Genomic DNA, 18112 nt, shown 5'->3' with positions numbered 1-18112 from the left:
TGCACAGTAGTGATGGAGTCTTGCCTTCAGGCTAAGACCTCGAGCTGAAACTCACAGCGGGTATTCTTGTCTTTCCTGTGTTGATTCCCTTCTAGTATCTGCCAGCTCTGGTTACTCTTCCATGCCTTTAGGTAGTTTTGGTTTTTGTGGCCCCTCCCCTCCACCCCAGAGTTGTTAGTTGTTATCTGTGGTAGAGTTGCTCAGAAAGGAGCTACTCAGGTATACTGAAGTTGAGATCCTTATTTGTCTCACTGAAATGAACAAGCAAATGGGCTCATCTGAGAGATGGTAGAGCTGAGGCCAGGCTAGGAAACGAGGTCACCAATGTGTTTCAAAATGATAAGAGAAAACAATCAGCTATGACCCCCCCCAAAAAAAATTGGGTTGGGAATTTTTTAAAAAGATTTATTTATTTATTTGAGAGAGAGAGAGAGAGAGCATGAGTGGGAGGGACTTAGGGAGAGGAAGACAGAATCTCAAGCAGACTCCACAAGGAGCACGGAGCACAGTGCCGGGCCAGATCTCACAATCCTGAGACCATGAACAGAGAGGAAACCAAGAACTGGATGCCCAAGGGACTGCATCGCCCAGGTGCCCCTGGGTTGGGAAATTCCTGAATAGAATCCTCAAATAGGGGCGCCTGAGTGGCTCAGTGGGTTAAGCCGCTGCCTTCAGCTCAGGTCATGATCTCAGGGTCCTGGGATCGAGTCCCACATCGGGCTCTCTGCTCAGCAGAGAGCCTGCTTCCCTTCCTCTCTCTCTGCCTGCCTCTCTTGTGATTTCTCTCTGTCAAATAAATAAATAAAATCTTTAAAAAAAATCCTCAAATAGACTGTCTCCCACACAAAGCCTCTGTTTCGTGCATTAGGAAACCCGAGATAGTTATTTGTACACAGTGCTTACTAGGTCTAGAGCTAAGCCCTTTCAATATTCAATTCATTCATTCAATTCAATGCATTATCTTTTTTAATCCTCAGGAAAACTTAATGAGGGTGGATTACTTTCCCCGGGAGATTTTTGCCAAGGAGGGGACTGAGGTTTAGTGAGGGTAAGCCCAAGATGACAGTTGTGTGCATGACCAATAATAATAATAATAATAATAATAATAATAATAATAATGGTTCATCTTTCTTGAACTACTGTCATTCTGTAGGTAATGTGCTAGGTGCTCTGCAGACATTATCTCATTTAATTCTTCCAGCGACCCTATGAGGTCAGGGCTGTGATCATCACTCCGTCTAACTGGGCGTTGAGGACGATGATCACCATCCAACCTTTTCAGGTGCAGGAATGGGGGCTGGGAAGAGTTTGAGCAGTTGCTCAAGTTCATAAAATTAGGAAGCAGCGCTGGGATTTCAACCCCGGGAGACTGGCTCCAAAGCCAACACTTTAACTTCTACGCCCTGACTGCCTTCTTGTGGTGATACAACTTCTGAAAAGGACCATTACTGTGTAAGTTCCCAGAGAGGCAAGTTCACATCCCATTTAGAGAATATCAGACTGGATCAAATGGAAACACGCAAGTTGGGGCTGCTCTGACCCAGGCACGTGGGCGGTCCCAGCCAATAGGGGTGGGGTCCGAATGAGCCCGAGCACCCATTTCCAACCAGACATCAGGCACCCCAGCCTACGACACAAATGAGGAAACCTGCCCAAGCAGGAATTAACGGCACCCAACGGCAGAGTTTCCCTCATCCTGTTTTTCACTTCATGTTTTGGATGCTGCAGGCTGGGTGAGCAGAAATCCTAGGCTTTGGCTCAGGCAGCTGGCCTGCCTCCGAGCCCTGCCATGAACCACTTCCAGAGCATCCTGACATGGGTCCAGATGCTGCTGTCCAGCCGTCGGCAGAGTCAGGTGCAGGCCCTCCTGGACCACATGCTGGAAAAGGAGCTCCTGTCCCGGGAGTACCACTGTGCCCTGCTCCGCGAGCCTGATGGCGAGGCCCTGGCCAGGAAGATCTCCTTGACCCTGCTGGAGAGAGGAGACCCAGACTTGGCCCTCTTGAGGTGGGCGTGGAGTGGGCGGCAGCTCCCTGTGGCCGAGAGGGACCCCTGCTCTAAGGACCATGGTGGTAAGTCAGCTTTCCCTTCGCCCAAGTAGCAATGATTGGCCGTAGGCAGTGCATGGGTTTTTCCTCCTCTCTGAAAGGAGGGTCCTTATGCTCATCCCTATCCCCAGATAGGAAGGCAGAGCTGGGCAGGAGTCAGGGCCTCTGAGGAGCTGATGGGAGCAGCAAGTGCTCCGAGGACCCGGTCTGTGATGCTGGGTATTCTGGCGCCTACACAGCACCCTTCCCGCTCTGCGTTAAGAAAAGACCATCCCAGAGGCATGCAAACAAATGGCTGCTTGATTTACACTCTGAGCCGCCTTGGTGTGTCAGGCACTGTGCTGGGGACCGGCTGGGGGCTACAGATGCACTCCTGTCTGCCAGGGGCTCACGGTCCAGTGGGGAAGACGGCTTCAGGCACTCGGTGGGGTTCGAACACGGAGGAACCAGGTGCCAGAGAGAGGACGAGCCAGGAAGCTGGAGGACAGAGGATACTGTGTGGGCACATGTGCGTGCGTCTGTGGTGTGTGCGTGCACGTGTGTGTGTGTGTATGCCTGTGCATCAGCAAGAGACAGAAATCGAAAGGTTGAGACAGAAGAGAGAGAAGGCGGGAGACAGAGACTAAGAACAGGAACCCGATCAGAAAAAAGAGAGGAAGAGTGTCTTACTTTTAGGGCATTGACGACACTTGACGTATCTTCCATCGGAAAAATCAGCCCTCGCCAAGTCGCCCCCACCCACGCCCCTGGCCCCACGGACCGTGTAGGTCTTCCTTCCCTGTTGCAGAGGTTCTCACTCCGCTGCCAACAACGTTCTTCCCAAAGGGGCAGGTCTGTTCTGCCTCTTGCTCCACCCAGATCTGGCCTCTCCCAGTTTTATGACAGATCGCCGCGGATTCTAGGCATCCACGGGCCCTTTATGGTTTCAGTGTTACTTGAAGCGGGAGAGGATCGCGATGATTCACGTCGATTGAGTACTGGCCGCGTGCCCGGTCCCACCTAAGCACAGAGCAGCCCTCGGTTCCAACCGAACGAAGGAAACCCAGATGTGCCCCCTGCCCCAGGTGACCCCACCACGGGTCCCCAGGGGGGAGGCGGTGGAAGCTGGATTTGAAGGCAGACAAACTTCATCCCCCACCTGGCTTTGAGGAGTGAAAAGCCTTCTGATGGTCTTGACTGGGTTACTGGGGGGTGGGGGGTGAATGCGTTTCTCCCGCTCTTCTGCCCAGACGTGGATTTACAAAGGGTTGGTTTTCCTCGTGGTTAAGTTCTCGCCCAGATGGTGTCTGTTGGTTTCTTGGACATGTCTCTTACTCTCCCCCTTTCCCACCTGAATGACCTCCCTGATTTCTCCATGGGGGTGCAGGCAGCCTGTGTGGTCTTGAGGAGGGTGGAGAAGCTACTCTGGGATGGCAAGGGGCCGTGGTGGGGAGTCAACGCCGCCCTCCTTCCCTACAAACGGCACGCTCCTTGCTCCTTTATGGGGAGGCTGCCTGACACCTCGACACCCCACCCCACCCCCGTCTGCTGGTTCCTGTTATTTAACTCAGTTTCCTCCCTAGGGATGTCATATTTTTGTTTCTGAGCGCATGTGACTCTAGAAAGGGAACTGGGCTCAGTGACGTGGTCTACAGCGGGGTAGGAGACAGAGACGAGCAAGGCGCCCCCTCTCCCTACCCTTTCTTCCTGTCGTCCAGCTCAGCCCCCCATCCTGACAGGGCTGCGGGGTGTGCGGCTGTGATAGAGGACAGAGGGAGCAGCCTTCTTAGGGGAAGAGGGAGAAGGGGAAGAGCCTTGTGTGCTTTGTAAAGAAAGGGCCCTGACTCTGGTTTCACTGGGGGTTCAGAAGAGGAAATCACCCTGCGAAGGTTTGGTAACTCTCTCCACAGCCCTTAGTGATTTTCACTCTCCTCTGCTCTAAACCCTGCACTGGCTCCCCATGGCTCAGAGAAGAAACCAGATCCAGACAGTGGCCCACAAGGCTCATCACAGACGGACTCTCTGTCTCTCATATCCTACTTCTGCTCATCTCCTCCAGCCACACTAGCAACCCCACTATCCCTGGGACAGGCCTGGCACGCTCTCTACCACAGGACCTTGGCATGTGCTCTTCCTACTACCTGAAACATTATTCTCCAGATAGCCTCTTGGCTTTCCTGCTCAGCACTTTGCTCAGATTTCACCTTTTCAGCAAGGCCTACCCCGAGCATCCTCTTTAGAATTGCGGGTCCCCACAGGTGGGGAGGCTCAATCAGTTAAGCATCTGCCTTCAGCTCAGGTCTGGTCCCAGGGTCCCGGGATTGAGTCCCACATTGGGCTCCTTGCTCAGTGGGGAGCCTGCTTCTCCCTCTGACTGTCACTCCCCCTGCTTGTGCTCTCTCTCTCTGACAAGTAAATAAATAAAATCTTAAAAAAAAAAAAAAAAAGAATTTCAGGTCCGCATCCACACTCTGAGCCCACTCCCTAGACTGACGTTTTCACCTTCTATATACTTTACTTTTGTATTGTGTTTGTCGTTCGTCGTCTGCTCTCCCACTAGGAAATGAGCTTCATGTGGGCTGGGATCTGTATTTTGATCATATCGTATCCCAAATGCCTGGTACTGGGTAGGTGTGTGATGTCGATTGTTGAATGTTGGATGGTTGCATGGATGGAGGGAGGGAGGGATGACCGGGTGAGTGAATGGCTCAGGTACCACCATTATTTTCACTCTACAGAATGGCAGACTGAGGCACAGAGAGGTTAAGGGGACTATTGGGTGTCCCAAGCCCAGAGCTACCGCTGTACTTGCTGCTTGGCTGCTTCTTCTAAACAACCCAAGGGATACCGTAAATCTACCCAAAACAGGTTAACTATCTTCAAACTGAAACTAGGCCTGAAACTTCAAACGGTTTCAGAAGTCACCTTTGACTACCATGGTGCCTCGGTGTGGTTGTGCAGAAAGCCTACGTCTGGGGCTGTGACCCTGGAGGTCCGACTCTACTACCTGAGGCATCATGGGTGCATCAAACCCCAGGCAAGCTCGGGGGAGGCCAGAGAGTCCAGATCTTTGTCCTGACACAACCCGGCAGCTTCCCTGGGGAATCAGAGCAAACATCCGGGGCACTCTTTGGTGACAGTGGGTGGCAGTGCATGTCAGGCAGTCTGGGGACAGAGAAGAGGCAGTGAGGTTGGCAATGATGGAGAAGGACCAGGCAGGACACTGGAGAGCTCTGGGTCTGAGGCCACACTCTGCTTCCTACAAACTGTGTGACCTTGGCCCTGTGACGGGACCACTCTGACCCTCTGTTTCTTCATCTTGAGCATAGGAGTGGTAATATAAAGCCCTCAGGGCTAGAGTGAGGGTTAAATTAAGTGAGATGGTAGCTGGAAACTATCTAAGGCAGTGCTTGGCCATGGATAGCTAACTCTAGAGAGGTCACAGCAGGGAGAATTGGACAAGGAAGAATAAACCAGGGGTTTGAGGTGCAGAGAAAACAATTATGTCTACAGTCTCACTGGGGGGGGGGGGGGCGCACAGAATATCTAGACAACTACTCCATGCGAAACACAATACTGAGGGCTTGGGTGCTGTGTATATCTGAGAAGGGCATCAATAGACCCCCACCATTGGGCTGGTACATGGTCTCCGCCCTCAGACTGCCTGAGTGCCGGTCATAGTTCCCTAATTCCATAGCTGTGGCTATGAGCTCTTTCTGGAACATCTCTGGGCCTCAGTTTTCCAAATCTGTAAAATGGCGGCGATAATGGTACCCAGTGACCATTATCTAAGGTAGGGTGCTTGCATTTCCAGCAAGGAGAGAACGGATTCTGACTCATCGACGTCAGGGTTGGTGTTTGGGCAGCTACAGCCCCAAGGTGACAGCCAGCTTGGGTTTGCTAATGGAGAGTTTGCCCAGCAATGCCTTTGGGCACGGGGTTCTCAGAAGCCGTAGGAATCTCCCCACCTCCCAGTTCCTGGGATGTTTTATTTTATTGTTTGCTTTGGCTCTCTCTCGTTATTTGGCCACTTTCTCGTGATGCGTTATATTTGGCCACAAGGACTCTGTTGTAGGAACCATAGAACAAAGTCTCCCTCTAGGATGTTGCCTGATTTATTGGAAAGGAAGGGACGTGCCTCACGCTGCCAAACCTTTCCTCTGGCTTCCTTCCTCATTTGGCCCTTAGCCCCGGAGCCTGGAACTCAGACAGGAGAGGCTCTGTGCCCTCCCACCTGCCTCTTTCTCTTCCCAAGACCCGTTCCTGCTCCGATCTGGGGGGCATCTACTCTGCCTCCTGGAAGGAGACGTGCTGGAGGGAACGACTAGTCCGTTCACCTTGGACGGCTTCCCCGCCAGCCAGACCCACTTCATCGTCACCCCCAGGAGCCACAGAAGGAAAAGCACTTGCACCCGGAAGTTGGCACTTCCCCCATGGGTTTTCCCAGGCTGACCAGTGTCCTGTTCCATTCTCTGCTTGGCTCCAAGCCGGGCACCTGACCCAACCAGAGCCGGTTTCTGTTCTCTGTTGTTGTTGCCTTAAGCAGCTTACCAGTGTCCTTCCTTGGGATCCATTCCTCTCTCTAGGTACCTGCCCAGCCACTTACCTGCCTGCCCTCAAACTTACCTGATCTACTTATCCATCTACCACTATCTACTTATCAATCCATCATCTTTTTTTTTTTAAGATTTTATTTATTTATTTGACAGACAGAGATCACAAGTAGGCAGAGAGGCAGGCAGGGAGAGAGAGGAAGAAGCAGGCTCTCTGTGGAGCAGAGAGCCCGATGTGGGGCTTGATCCCAGGATCCTGGGATCATGACCCAAGCCGAAGGCAGAGGCCTTAACCCACTGAGCCACCCAGGCGCCCCTCAACCCATCATCTTATGTGTTTTCCACTTACACACATTTACCAATCAATCTATATAAGCAATTATAGTTTTATGTATCAGTTTATCTACCTGCCTTCCTACCAACCCATTTGCTCCTGTCTTCACTGACTTCTAGGTCTGCATGCTCATGCACCTTCCTATGGGCCTCATTTGGATACATAACAGTTTTATTGTATCTAGTCACCTACATCTCTACTCACACCTCTTTCCCTTCCTTCCTTACACGTCTTCCCTTCTCCTTAATCATTGTCTTAGCCCCCACTAGGGGTCATGGTGGTCACCCAAAAGTATAAGAAAAGGCACTTACAACCTAGGGAAGAGGGGACCCTTCACCATTGGGAACCTGAGCCTGCCTTGATCATGCTATTCCAAACTTGGGTTCTTTCATTCAAAAGATCTTGGAGTAGTGTGACTTTTAAGGAAGAAAAGAAATCACTGGGTCCCAGACAGTAGCAACCTCATGATCTAATCCGAGGCAGCATGGTCTCTACTTCTGAAATGGGAAGTTCACCGATGCATTGCCAAGTACAAGGCAACAAGTTTTCTAAAAATGAAGAAAGCCCAAGATTGATGTTATGTGGAAGGGTGCTGAAAGCAAGAACTCAGGCCTTGACCTTGAAGGATGGCTTAAATAGAGCCCAACAGGGAGAAGGCAGGAGCTCAGCCTTGCACCAGCAGAGGTACCCACGTAGGGTGAGCGGGTCTATTTGGAAACACCACAGCAGGGGATGACAAGCTTACTCAGGAGAGAAGTTTCCCCCATGTCCTTCCTGTGGGACTTCACAGAGGACCCCGCCTGGCAACTTGCTCACTGCTACTCCTGGTAACCAGTGATCTTTGTCCTGCTGGACCCTGACTGCAGGCAAAGAAATTTACACGCTCAGGGCAAGGCCGGCTTGAGGAGCCGCAGAGAGGGCTCCCTAATCAGGAGGGAGTTGACTGTATTCAAAGCAGCCCCCGGCTCACTTGGGAGAATGATCACCATCTCGGAGGGAGTTTCAAAGAGGACCACCAGTGGGAGGAAGGCAGGATGCTTTCCAGGACAAATCCTGGGTTCACCTCAGCCCCTCTCTCTGCTCCTTGTCCTGCCCATTCAGGAGGCTTGGCATTCTAGTTCTGCTATAATGCTAGCCTGCCCAGTCTTCATCTCTTTGTTTCCGCTGCCCCTGCTGAAATTCAGACCCCATCAGCTCCTGGCTGGGCACCACAATGGCTCCTCCTTGGTGTCTCTACGGGGTGGTTGGAGGGGGGGCCCTCCTTGTGCTAATCCACGGCTTCTGGCATCTGCCAATTGCTCAGCCTCATACATGTCAGCACCCAGCCCCAGCTCAGAGACCTGTTGGACACAGGCATGGTCAGGTTTGGATCTTGGGGTCCGGGAGCAGCAGGGGGTTGGTGGGGGGTCAGTGAGGATGTGGAAAGACCAGGTGGCAAAGATGAGATCAGACCCAGTGAGAGATGATGGCACCCAGGCAGGTGTACCCCAGTCTGAGTCGCTCTCATTGCAAACTCTGCCCTGCTATGAGCCCGATTCAGAACTACCTCGGTCATGGCCATCAGAACTGGCTTCCTCCGAGGACAGGAAGGGCCTCTCATAAGGGGCTTGAGACAAGTGAGTGGGCAGGTGCCTCTCTCTTGCCACCAAGTCATGGGAAGATGAGATTTCTTGATATTTCTAATATTTGTCCCGTCTTCTTGTATTAGCCTCCCAAAGCAAGACTGTGTTTCACATTGACTATCAGCATTTCCCATGTGTCTGCCTACTTCCTCCCCGGGCCTTCTAAAAGCAGGGACTGTTTCAAAATAACCACGTTACAAAGATAGGCATCATTATCTTTACTTCGTAGGTGGGGAAACTGAGGCCCACGCAAGGGAAGTGAGGGGTCCAAGGCCATGCACCTGCTAGTAAGAGCAGGGGCTCGATGCCAGCTCCTCAGACTTCCAACCCAGTGCTCTTTCAGTAAAAATGCAAGAAGGAGGACCTCATCACTGCTTCCCAAACTTCATTCATTCCAGACCAGCTCACGACTTCCGTACTATTATTTACTTGACAGGTGTTTTTTCAAAACGCTCACATTTTTTTTTTAAATTCAACTTTATTTTCCAAGGAAGTTTATGCCCACCATAAGTGAAAGGCATGCCACCCACTGAAGTGCACTGTGAAACGGGAAGGCGGGGCAGTGTTTACACAAGACAAGTCAAATACTGTTGTCTGGCTGAAGGCTTGTAGCTAGGGATGGCTTTCTGGGAAACAGGGATGTACCCTGCATTCCAAGAGGTGTTAAAGACCTATTAGCTTGACACACACTTTCCCCCAGATGCCATCAGGAGCATAGGTAGAGACGTGCAGAGGCACTAACTTTCCCCCAGTGGGTCACCCCAAACCATCTGGCTGTAAGTAGACCGCATCTGGGATAACATTGTTTGATGTGGCATTTACATTCTGGTCCAGTGTCTTGGAATAAAAATCACAAGTGGACCATGCGTGATCACCGGGGCAATTCCGAGCACTTTGGTGTGGGGGTAGTGGAGGAAAATGGAATCTTGGAAACCTGCTGGACCCCAGCTGGGGGCCCAGCTTGTTTTGAGGTATCTGGGGGGCTCTGATTCTGGCCCCATAGTGCAGAAGGTGGTAGGAATTGGCAGTTGGTACCAGTGAGGCTCCACTGCCGTCACCATGATTTCAGAATATCATTTTGTCAAAGGTCCCTCTAGAAGAGACAACTCTCAGTCTTCTGTGGTTACCCTGTTTGGTCCACAACAAGGAACTGAAATTACCGTAAGAGGCATGGGGAGGGTTTAAGGGAGTGTGGGCAAATTAGAGAGTTTTAGACAGAGAAATGCAACAGCTTGATGCCACTTCATGGAGGGGGGAGTTTTCTGTTGGTCCCTTGCTTGCTTCCTTTGCATGCTGGCTTAGTCTTGGCGGGCTCCAGACTGGTACAGGTGGATAAGCTGGAGATGAAGCTGTCTGCTCCTGAACGAGGCATTCAGAGGCATCATTGGGCAGGCTGAGGGCCCCAGGAGGGGCTGCCAGACTCCCGAAGCCGCTGCCGCACGGGGTCTCCCACACCATGCGTTGCTTGGCTCCACGCCCTGCGGGATCCTACCTGCCAGAGCCCCAAGGTAAAAGAGGGGGGCGAAGGAAGTTGGGGTCTGAGAAGGCTTCTTGATTTAGGGTAAGGTCTCCGCTGGCCCCACCATCTCTGAACTAGGGGGTGGGGGCAGAGAGAGGGGTCCTTGTCCTGTCGGGGCTGTTGGGAAAAGTGAGGTGTTTGATTATTTCCTTCTACTTGAGGGACATTCAGATTGGCCCGGGTGCCCGGCCCGTGAGAGCACTTTATCAGCCCTGAAGGGTTCTAGAGGGCCAACTTGCAGGAGGCGTGTCGTTCGCGCTCAGTGTTGATGGCTCGGCTCAGCCAACCACAGGTGCTCTCTCCACCAGGTAAACACAGAGGGGTGCCCTTGAAGGACAGGATCCCTGCCAGCCTTCACCCCATTCCCCGGGAGAAGCAGGAAAATCAAAGCCGGGGGTCCTGGCTGTAGCTGCTGAGCCCCAGCCGGCTGGACAGATGCTCGCCTCTCTCCAGTTTCTGAATTCTGTCTGGGGGGAGAAGTGGGGGCAAGGAGACAGGTGGCCCCAGCTCTGAAGTCAGCGCGGCGGGTTTGAATCCTAGCTGCTTGCTGGCTGGGTGGGATGTGATGCAGAATATGTCCCCAAGTGTCTTTGAGGCTCTCTTCCTGGGCTGTTAACAACTCTATGACAGGGTAATGGTGAGGAACCAAAGTCCAGCACACCCCTGGGTTCGACCCACCACTGCAATTCCAGACGGAGCTCCAAGTCTGGGAAGGGAAGTGCCCACCCCACATTCTCATGGTGGGTGGCGCTGGGGTCCAGGACCCCCGGAGGAGGAAAAGGCAGGAGGAATATAGCCCCAGGGATGCGGTGATGGGGAGGCAGACTTGCCAAGGCTGAAATTTCCAGCCCACAAAGGTCCCGGAGGCATTTTCTCTTGCCTCTGGAGGGCATTTGGCTTCCCAGGAGGGCATGGTTCATTGAGCAACTCTCTGGGTCTGCGTTGCCTGTAAGGGTGGTTTGCCACCTTCATAGCTGGGCTGAGCTAGAGAGACATGGAGGCCACCCCAAAGCCAGCGCGAACAGCCCACTAGTCAGTGCTTGCAAATGGCATGCCCCCGGGCATGCTGGCTCCCCAGAAGCAGGGGACTGGCCATTTCCAGGAGCTGATGGACGCTCCGGGAGTGCCCATGAGTGTTGGGATGTGACCCGGGTGCTTGGGAGAAAGCACGTGGTGGGTGCAGCAAGCCTGCTTACTCCCCAGCTTGGCCCAAATCCCAGCGCTGAGAGAAAGTGAAAGAGAAAAGGACGGCTGCAGGGGGTGAGGTGGGGTGGCTGGCCAACAGACTCGCCTCAGTCTCACCGCAGCCCCAGAGCCGGCAGGAAGGAGAGGCCGCTGGGAGCACGCGGGACTCCGGGGAGCGGCGGTAGGTGACCAGGGCTCCCCACCCCGCACCCTAGAAAGTCGGCTGGGCAATCGAGCTCAGAGGCTGGCAGCTGCGTCCCTGAGGTCACATAGGAAAGCTGGGAGGAAGGGAAAGGGTGTGTGCGGAGTGCAGACCCGGGAAAGTCCACGTTTGCAGCATCCCCAGCCTGGGACACAGGGACCAGGCGGCACAGAGTCGGACTGCGGCGCAGGGTCGCGGGGCCCAGAGTGCGGGACGAGGGGAGGTGGGCGGGAGGCAGATGGCTGCAGGCACTTCTGGGGTGCAGGAGGAGCTTGCCAAGCGGAGCCAAACCCAGGACTCACACACTCTCCACGCCTCCTAGAGTCTGGAGAGCCACTGTGGGGTGCGCTGTAGAGAAGGGCACACAGGTCCCTCTATGGGAACCCTGGGCTCTGGCCGCCGTTCTCTGAGCCTCAGTTTTCCAGTTGGATCATAGCACCGCTCTGACCCAGCAGTGCAGATTTCTGGCTCTTGAGTGGGGGGGTGCCTTACAGAAAAGCTTATGGGGGGACCCCCGACATTTAGTGGGCACCCTGGGGAAATCCTCAGGTCTCTCCCCCTGGGGAGGGGGCTAACCTGAAAAAGAACAAAGACCTTGATTTGGGTTCTCAGAATTGCAATTCGAGGAGCACAGGAAAGCATCTTGCTCGTGTGGGGAAAGCTGGGGATTTTTATGAGAAAGGAGGGGGTGATGACATGATTTAGGTGAAGAGCAGAGAAGAAAAAGCCTGCTAATGTGGTGCTCACTGGTTGAGCCCCCTCTGCTGATTATCTTATTGTTTTGTTGGTGCTAATGAATGAAACTGACCTCTGGAGGTATGGACTCTCCTGTCCCCATCGGTCTGAATGCCAGTTGTTCTGTTGACTTTTTATGACCAGCTGCTTGTAAAACAATTGTAAAAAGCAATTGCCAGTTCAAGAGTTCATTAATTAGAAAGGAAAATGCAACTTTATTTTTTTTTAAAGATTTTATTATTTTATTTATTTGACAGAGAGAGAGATCACAAGTAGGCAGAGGCAGGCAGAGAAAGAGGAGGAAGCAGGCTCCCTGCGGAGCAGAGAGCCCGATGCGGGGCTCGATCCCAGGACCCTGGGATCATGACCTGAGCCGAAGGCAGCGGCTTAATCCACTGAGCCACCCAGGCGCCCCGGAAAACGCAACTTTAAAACGGAGTCTCTTATGGGTTTTTAAATTTTATACAATTCCAAGTCTCTCTTCGATCATCTGGGGTGGGGGTGGGGCGCAGTTTTCTGGGATGGCTTTGACAGGACTGACATCTCCACCTCCCTTTGGGGTCCCGAGCCCCATCTTCCAAGGAGACAAACCAAGGAGCCCCAGAAATAGGTGTGGGGGGGCGTGTCTCTGGGGACGCAGATGCCAGAATTGGAACTGCCATGCCTAGCTCCGCCTTAAAGCCCACAGCTCTCTTCTGAGTCCCACATTCTCCCCCCATCCAAGGTGTCACAGAGCAGGAGATAGACACCCAGCTGTCCCCAGCGTCCCACTTACAATTGCAGCCAGGCGTTCCTAACTTTGGCAAGGCGTCCTCCATCCATGAACCCCCCCCTCCACACCAACCCAGAAAAGAAACACTCCTGGCCAATCCAAAGGTTAAGGAAATTGGTGCTTCTTTGCTTTAGGGCGTGGTGGAACTGAGATGGGGAGGGAGAGAGACCTCAGAAATTCATCACCTTCCAAACCCCAGGCTGCCATAGGTAAGGACCTGGTCTCCAAAATTCCAGGATGTACAATGGAAAGATCCTCGGAGAGAACAGAGGCAGGGGTTCCCAGGCTTTCCGGCACAAGGGAGTCACCTCTTTGGCATGTGGGCTCCTGGTCCCGCCCCTGGGCCCTGCCTGGGCTAAACCATTTATCTGGTGATTCCTATGCCAGAGGCCCAAAGGTTATAAACATGCTGTGAAAGGCATTGATGTGGTCCAAACCCTGTTCTCTCACCATGTTACAAAACCTCCGGGGATTTCCCCAGGAGATTTGGTAACCAAGGTCACACAGTCAAGCTGTTGGTAGTGTCAAGATTTGAGTCCAAGTCTGTGGAGAGCCCAATCCAGGGGCTGGGCAGAGGCGTGAGCCTCATACGCAGGGCAGGTCCTGTGTAGGCAGAGTCATCCCGATACAGTCCCTGTCTGATGGCAGGGACCTGGTCCTCCCTCTTGAGACCTCAGCCCCTGGTCCCTTGTGAAGAGTAGTCAGGAAATTAGCAAAGGAACTCAACAGCATGGCCCGGAGTCAATCCCAGGCAATCAGAGAAGTGGCCTGAGGAAGAGGGGGAAGCTTCTGGACTTGGCTTTCAGACTCGCCATCAGTCACCCTGGATAAATGACCTCTGTCTCCGAGGTGCACCTATAAGATGGCTAAAACAAGGGCACTGTCTTGGAAGCCCTTGGGCAAAGTCACCAAAAATACACCTGTGACAGGAGTAAGCATGATAGCTCCTGGAGGATAGTATGGAAAGATCTGGAGGGCGCTGTATGGAAAGATCTGGGGGGAAGTTGTGCCCAGAAGGGAGGCTTCTAGACATTGACACGTACCTGATGGGTGGTCCCCAGACAGTTTTCAAAGAGGCGTTAATTGACCCCGGGTCTCCTGGAGAGGAATAGATCCCCTGCTTTTCTGATTCTTTTTCCAGCTGCCTTCTCCATTTTTGTAGGGAGACATCTTTGACCACACTCACACTGGCTGGTGCTACTTTTTAACAGAGTGGTAGGGCAGCTGACCTTATTGTGACAACATTGTTTTGTTTTTAGTGGCAAGTAATGCTGGGTTTTTTCCCCTCTCACGGGAGGGAGTGATAGAACGTTTCTTTTTTTTTTTTTAATGATAATATGAAATTTACTAAGGAACCCATTTTAAGTATACAACTGAGCTATGACAAATACATTCTTACTTCTCTACAACCATCATCCCTCTCCAGAACTTTTGCATCGCCCCAAACTGAAACTTGGTCCCCAGGACCCGCGAATTCCCCCATTCCGGCCCCCTCCCCCCACCCGCCACCACTTTTCGCTGTTCTGTCTCTGGAGTTGACCACTCGAGGTCCCTTGTGTAAGTGGAATTCTATGGTATTTGTCCTTTTGTGACTGGCTTCTTTCATTGAATGTGATGCTTCCGAGGCTTCTCCTTGCTGCCCCAGGTGTAGCCATGTCCTTCCTTTTTATGGCTCAGTAATATTCCAGTGCACAGAATTCCAGTGTCCTAGAATGGTGTTTCTGCATTCATCTGTTGACGGACACTTGAGTTGTGTACGCCTGTTGTCTGTTACGAAGAGTGTGCTACGAACATCTGTGCACCGGTGTGTGTGTGATCGCCTGCTTTCAATTCTGGCGGGTTTTCTTTTAACATGAATACATTTGTTTCTTTAAATTGTTAATTCAAGGACAATACAAATTATGGCAAATTATGGAATAGGTGGCAGGCAGATCTGACCCAAAAGTCGTAAGGGGGACAGAGGAACACCTGAAGTTTGAGAGATTGGGCTGGGGGAAAGACCCAGGAGCCCAGTAACCATCCAGGGTGTGAGGCTGGGGACAGCTCTGACTCTTGGAAGGAGGAGGAGAACTGAGGAAGACGTGAAGTCTGGTTCTAGGACTTTCAGCTGGGGAGAAGTGGAAAGGTGGTAGATATGGAGAGTCTGGAAGGGAGAAGGAGAATTGCAGACCTCCCAGGGCTCAAGAAAAGTCACCCCAGCAGTGGCGCGGTGTTTTCTTGGCAAGAGGAAAGTCAGGCTGCCTTGAAAATAAAACCCATTTTAATTCCGTACAAGGCAGGCGTGTGTGCGAGGGGGCAAGAGAGGGTGCTCGTTTAAAAATACTGAATCTCTGGGAGTCGGGCTCGGGTGCCGTGTGCTTAGCACCCTTTCCGGGCAGTTTCGATTCACAGCCAAACCTGCCAGTGGCTCGTCTCTGTCGCTGGATGCTGGCAGGCAGGGCTGGCCCATGGTTTGTGATTCAGAGCCTTTAACCCCCCTTCGCAGAGGGCCTGTCTTGGCTTCAGGTTGCTCATTCCCTTCCCCATCCCAATTCCTGGCTCAGGTTGTCTTCCGGGAGCGGGGCTTGGGGGAAGCCCGTTGGACTCCTTTCCAGGTCACTGACTGCAGCTTGGAATGCTGGGGCATGCAGAGGGAAGGCCACCTGGGGGTGGGAGGGGCCGGGACGGCCGGAAGGGGGCTGGCACTCTGGACAAGAACCCACCAGGCCTCCTCCCCCAGCTGTAGCTCTTACTGCTGGGCTCCTGCCTTCTCATCCTGCATCCCCCCTTGAACCCCTCACCCCTGGTCACTGGCCGTCTGGGCACATGCACCAGCTGAGGTACTATCATGCAAATCCCAAAGGTTTTCCAAGCAGCAATGAGGTGCATGTCCTCAGTGGGGGTCCAGACCAGATAGGTGGCTTGTCCCAGCTCTCAGAGGTGGAGGGGGAGGGGGTTTGTGCGGTTCTGTATGATCACCAGGACCCCTGGTGGAGAAACAGAACGAGCTTGCCTCCGGTGAGGGTCCTAGGAAGCAGACTGGTCTCAGAATTGAAGATGTGCACATGGGAGGTTGATTGCAGAGGGGAGGGGAGGTGGGGACATGCAGGAAGAGGGAGGAGGCAGGACTGGGGTGCCAGCCTTGTCTCTACAGGGGCTTCAGCCACACCCCTGCCCCCCCCCACAGAGGGCGCTGGAGCTGGGACAGCTTTTAGGGTTACTACAAATTGAGGCAACAGACCGGACCTTTGCACCCCAGAGGTCCCAGTCATGGGACACGGGCTCCCCTTGGAGAAGGGGCATGACTTGGAGCTATGCCCAGAGTTAGAAGCTGGGAGCCCCCCTGCCCTCCAGCAGCTGGTAGATGGGCACCCCGACCTCAGCCCCTTCAGCAGTTTCATCGGTGTTGTAGCAGATGCTACGCGTAACACGTCACGCCAGTGAAGACTGTCAGGGCAGAGTAGCGGGAGGCCGAGGTCTAAACGCTCCTCCCGGGTTGCCTTTTTTAATTTTTTTTTTATTTTTTAAAGATTTTATTTATTTATTTGACAGACAGAGATCACAAGTAGGCAGAGGGGCAGGCAGAGAGAAAGGAGGAAGCAGGCTCCCTGCTGAGCAGAAAGCCTGATGCGGGGCTCGATCCCAGGACCCTGGGATCATGACCAGAGCCGAAGGCAGAGGCTTCAACCCTGGGTTGCTTTTTAACCATACTCTGCAGCCCTCTTTCAGCAGGAAAGGTTGTGGGCCCTCCATCCCCTTTAGGCAGCGCCTTGTGCTCTGAGATTTGCCTTCTGCTGCGTTCTAAGTGTGTCCTTGTGTCTGCGTGTGCTCTTGGAACCTCTCTGCTGTGTTTTCCGGTGCCTGGATGCCCCCTTGCATGTCTAGCTTGGGGCTCTCGGAGCTCCTTCTGTTTCTGACTGTGCGCTCAGAGCTACGTGACTGGGTATGCGACTGGGTATGCGTTGGGTCGTCGCTTCTGACCCTGACTCCTCCTCCATGGGTCACACTGGCTATCTTTGACTGCCCCTCCTTCAGCCACGGACACCCGGCTGGCCTTCACCCGCTGTCACCCCAAACAATTCAGCGGGTCCTATGTGGAGCTCTGGGAGCATTTCTTTGCAAGATCTATCCCCAACCTGGAATGGTGAGGTGGTTGGACCTCTGCCTCCTTCGGTATTCAAACAGGCTCTAGGCCATACACCAGGGTAGCCTGCACACAGAAACCCTCGGTTGCCAACCTTCGGCATCTTCCTAGCTTTCTACTTTGGACCAGCAGTGCACGATCTAGTGGCACCTTGGTTGTTTTTATTTGGAAACTTACATCACGGTAACACTTTCTGGAAATGTCACTTTAGGCGAGGCAGAGCAACATAACGAGCGAGGCACTCTGCCAAGCAGAGGAGGTGGGTTTCACAACTGGGAGAGGCTGAGGAACTTACGTGATTGCACGCAGTTAGTGGGGAACTGGAATTTGAGCCCAGCGCACACACTCCTAACCCCTGTATTCGTATCATCACAATTTGTCTCCCTCTTAAAATATCATCTGAGCCTGCTTTGCAAGTTTCTTGGCAGGGACTGTGTTTTAAACCTCTTGAGGGCCCCCTGGAGAACTGAGCCCAGTGGGGGTTTTTTGTTTGTTTGTTTGTTTGTTTGCAGGAAATGCTCAGTAAATCATTGTTTTACAAATCTGGATGAAACCCAGTGCAGTATGTCTTTTATAATTTATCTGGAGGACAAAGATGGAGGGGAAGAGGAACTTCGTTCGATGGGTCCCACAGAGAAAATGACTGGGGGTTGGTCAGGGAAGATAAGGTCACCCTGGGCTCCTGGCTTCCTGCCACCATCTGACCCCCCGGAAGCAGCTTGTCGTGAGGTTGGGGAGCAAGGGGGTATTGAGGGGGAGCGTTGGGGGAATATAGAGGGGGAAAGCTGACAAGCAATGAGGTATCAGAATCTCAAAATAGCCTCACTGAGTGGGCTCCACCCCCATTTGGTGAAACTAAGGCTAGAGGGTCCTCAAGGTCAAAGGCAGAGCTGGAACACAACGCCATTGTCTAGACCCACAGTTCCAAAGATCTTCATTCCTTCCTCAGGAGGAGAGGTAGTGTCAACATGCAAGGAAGTATTTCTTCTCATGCTCTTTTCTCGCCGCGCAGGGCAATGCCGAAGAGTTTGGGGTTAGCA

General features: G+C 52.9%; 1 protein-coding gene across 9 annotated transcripts in view; it reads left to right on the top strand.

Annotated features, from left to right (window-relative positions):
- Positions 1-1724: 1724 nt before the first annotated feature.
- The window catches only part of CIITA (class II major histocompatibility complex transactivator), a 45906-nt gene continuing 29518 nt past the window's right edge, over positions 1725-18112 (top strand). For 2 of the 9 annotated variants that reach the window (XM_045993090.1, XM_045993093.1), the window contains exon 1: positions 1725-2072. In XM_045993090.1, the coding sequence (XP_045849046.1) occupies positions 1790-2072 (283 nt within the window). In that variant the 5' untranslated portion in view covers positions 1725-1789. Of the gene's footprint in view, positions 2073-9867; positions 10045-11309; positions 11422-13083; positions 13159-18112 lie in introns of those variants that run through there. The other 7 variants (XM_045993091.1, XM_045993089.1, XM_045993088.1 and 4 more) reach the window with 5 other exon arrangements.

Source organism: Meles meles, chromosome 21, assembly GCF_922984935.1.
Source record: "Meles meles chromosome 21, mMelMel3.1 paternal haplotype, whole genome shotgun sequence".
In the NCBI taxonomy this organism is placed as follows: domain Eukaryota; kingdom Metazoa; phylum Chordata; class Mammalia; order Carnivora; family Mustelidae; genus Meles; species Meles meles.
This window is presented reverse-complemented; position numbering and strand designations above follow the sequence as displayed.